Source organism: Phaseolus vulgaris, chromosome 4, assembly GCF_000499845.2.
Source record: "Phaseolus vulgaris cultivar G19833 chromosome 4, P. vulgaris v2.0, whole genome shotgun sequence".
Lineage (NCBI taxonomy): Eukaryota > Viridiplantae > Streptophyta > Magnoliopsida > Fabales > Fabaceae > Phaseolus > Phaseolus vulgaris.
In genome coordinates this window covers 28,092,297-28,094,820 of record NC_023756.2, presented here as the reverse complement: position 1 = coordinate 28,094,820, position 2,524 = coordinate 28,092,297, and the positions used below count along the sequence as shown (strand labels likewise).

Below are 2,524 nucleotides of genomic sequence, written 5' to 3'. Positions count from 1 at the left end.
CTTGACACTTTGAAGAATCACCTTGAGCTGGAAAATGTAGAGGCACTTTCTTAGAAGTTGGATCATAGTTCTAAGATCAAGAACTCACCAAAACAAGTACCAAATCCCAAACTCATTTGGATGAACCAAATATTGTCAAATTGAATCAACAAAGAAATAGAAACTAGATCAACCGAACAGAATTAAGCTACTAAACAAAAGAACCGAACAAAATTTAAAAACAAAACAGAATATAGGTGCTGAAAATAGAAAAAACCGAAAGCTAGACAACTCAAAAACACAAGGTAACATGAACAATTGAAGAAGAAGAAAGGAAGGAGAAGAGAATGCTCATGAAGATGGAAGATAGGTTGGATGATCACGCCACTAGAAGTATGGATGCTCCTAGATGAGTGTGGAAGCCGCCACTTGAGGAAACCATGGTCCTTCAAGATAAGACTAGAGAAGAAGCTCAAAGCTCTCCAAATGCTCACTCCAATTTTGAGTATAGTTTCTTTAGATAAAATTCAAATCTGAATTTTACAAAGGAAGCACCTCTATTTATAGCCTAAGGTGCTGAAAAATAGGTGGGAAATTTCAAATAAACTCATTTGAAATTCCCACCAAAAACAAGTCACATGGGAGGTGTGACCTTTTTCTACTATGACACCTCCCAAAAACTACACCTACACCACTCTCCTAAGTCACATGGACAATGTGACTTTATTTTACATTTTCACACACCTTTATTTAATAACCAAACCTCCTAAAACTATACAAGAGTATTTCAAAGCTTGGCCTTGCCCCTCATGGGATGGACTTGGGCTCTTTGGGCTTTGGCCTTCTTGGGCTTGGGCTTGGGCTTTGGGCTTGGGCCTCATCTTTATTTTATTTTCTTTCAAATGTTTGATATATGAAAATACAGAAAGAGAGAAAAATTTACACTATGATTTGAGATCAATTTGAGAGATTATCAACTGTTTGTGAAAAGGTGTTTTTCCAAGTTCAGCAAGATTGCCTTTGGGCTTTGCTGTGATTCAAGAACTAATCAATAGGGTCTCTGGTGTATTGTAATTCTATGTTTTTCTACCCTTACTTAGTTTCTTGTAATTGTTCATATTACACTCTGTAAAACTGTTTGTAAAATCCTGTAAAGTCAGTGTGATTCTGGCTTGAGGTGTTGGCTGTGTACAAAGAGAGTGAGTAGGCTTTGTGGGATTGAAAGTCACCTCTTTGTGGTGTGTGTTTGTAATCTATGATTGGTTACATAGTGGAATACTCAGTGGTTTGACTGAGGACTGGATGTAGCTCAAGGATTGAGTGAACCAGTATAAACCTTGTGTGTAAATCTCTATATCTCTTCTCTTCATAACTGTTTGATATTTCCGCTGTCATAAACAACCGGTTAAATCGTGCTTTTAACCGATTGAATTTATGATATCAATTTCTGTTTGACTATTTGATTGGCTTTCTGAATTACTTATCTGAATCATTCTAAGGAAAGTATTTGTGAAAATCTTTTATAAACAATTGAACCCCCCTCTTGTTCTAGCCATCAATCCTAACAATTGGCATCAAGAGTTAGGTTCTTGAAAGTTACTCAAGTTTGTTTTCTGTTTTCTGAAAATCTTTTTGATGGCTGATAAAATGCCTTTTGGGGAAGGTGCTTCTATAAACAGGCAACCACTGTTTTGTGGGGTTAATTACCAGTTTTGGAAAGTTAGAATGAAGATCTTTATACACTCAATTGATAAGGGTATTTGGGAGTCAATTGAAAATGGTCCTTTTGTACCTCAAGTTAAGAAAGATAATGTTCTAGTTGATAAACCTTCATCTGAGTGGACTGAGGTAGAAAGTAAGAAAGTTAAATTTGATTGGATAGCCAAAAATATTATAACATCTGCTCTGAGCTGTGATGAGTTTTTCAGGGTTTCACAATGTAGTTCTGCTAAAGAAATGTGGGACATCTTGAAGGTCACACATGAAGGCACAACTGATGTAAAGAGAGTTAGGAAGCATGCTCTGATTAAAGAGTATGAACTCTGCAGAATGCAAAAGGGAGAATCCATATGTGATGTGCAGAAGATGTTTTCTCACGTTGTGAATCATCTTATGAGTCTTGGTAAGAAGTTTGATGAAGAAGAGCTTAACATCAAGCTACTAAAGTGTCTTGATAGAACATGACAGCCAAAGGTTACTGTCATCTCTGAATCAAAGGATCTCACCTCAATGACTGTGGCATCTCTTTTCGGTAAACTAAGAGAGCATGAAATTGAGATTCAAAGGCTTGTTGTCCAAGAAAGTGAAGACAAGCATAACAAGACCATAGCACTCAAAGCTAGCAAACAACAACCAGATTCCAGTGAAAGTGAAGAAGAGAACATAAGTTTGTTATAAAGAAAATTCAGCAAATTCTTGAGAAAGAGAAAAGCTTCTAAAAGGTATGAGTCAAAGAAACCTAGTGAATTCAATTCTAATAAGTATACTTGCTATGGTTGTGGTGAACATGCTCATATCAAGTCTGAATGTCCAAACAATGAAGTTA

The 2,524-nt window shown here is 36.3% G+C and overlaps 1 protein-coding gene across 1 annotated transcript; it reads left to right on the top strand.

Moving 5' to 3' along the window:
* The first annotated feature begins 1,614 nt into the window (after positions 1-1,614).
* On the top strand, positions 1,615-2,163 carry LOC137838584 (uncharacterized). The gene has a single exon (XM_068647829.1). The coding sequence runs from the start codon at positions 1,615-1,617 to the stop codon at positions 2,161-2,163; it is 549 nt and encodes a 182-aa protein (XP_068503930.1).
* Positions 2,164-2,524: the final 361 nt, after the last annotated feature.

What these genes read in the sequence shown, in the direction of transcription:
- LOC137838584 (XM_068647829.1), top strand. Translation starts at nt 1,615, where the DNA reads ATGGCTGATAAAATGCCTTTTGGGGAAGGTGCTTCTATAAACAGGCAA.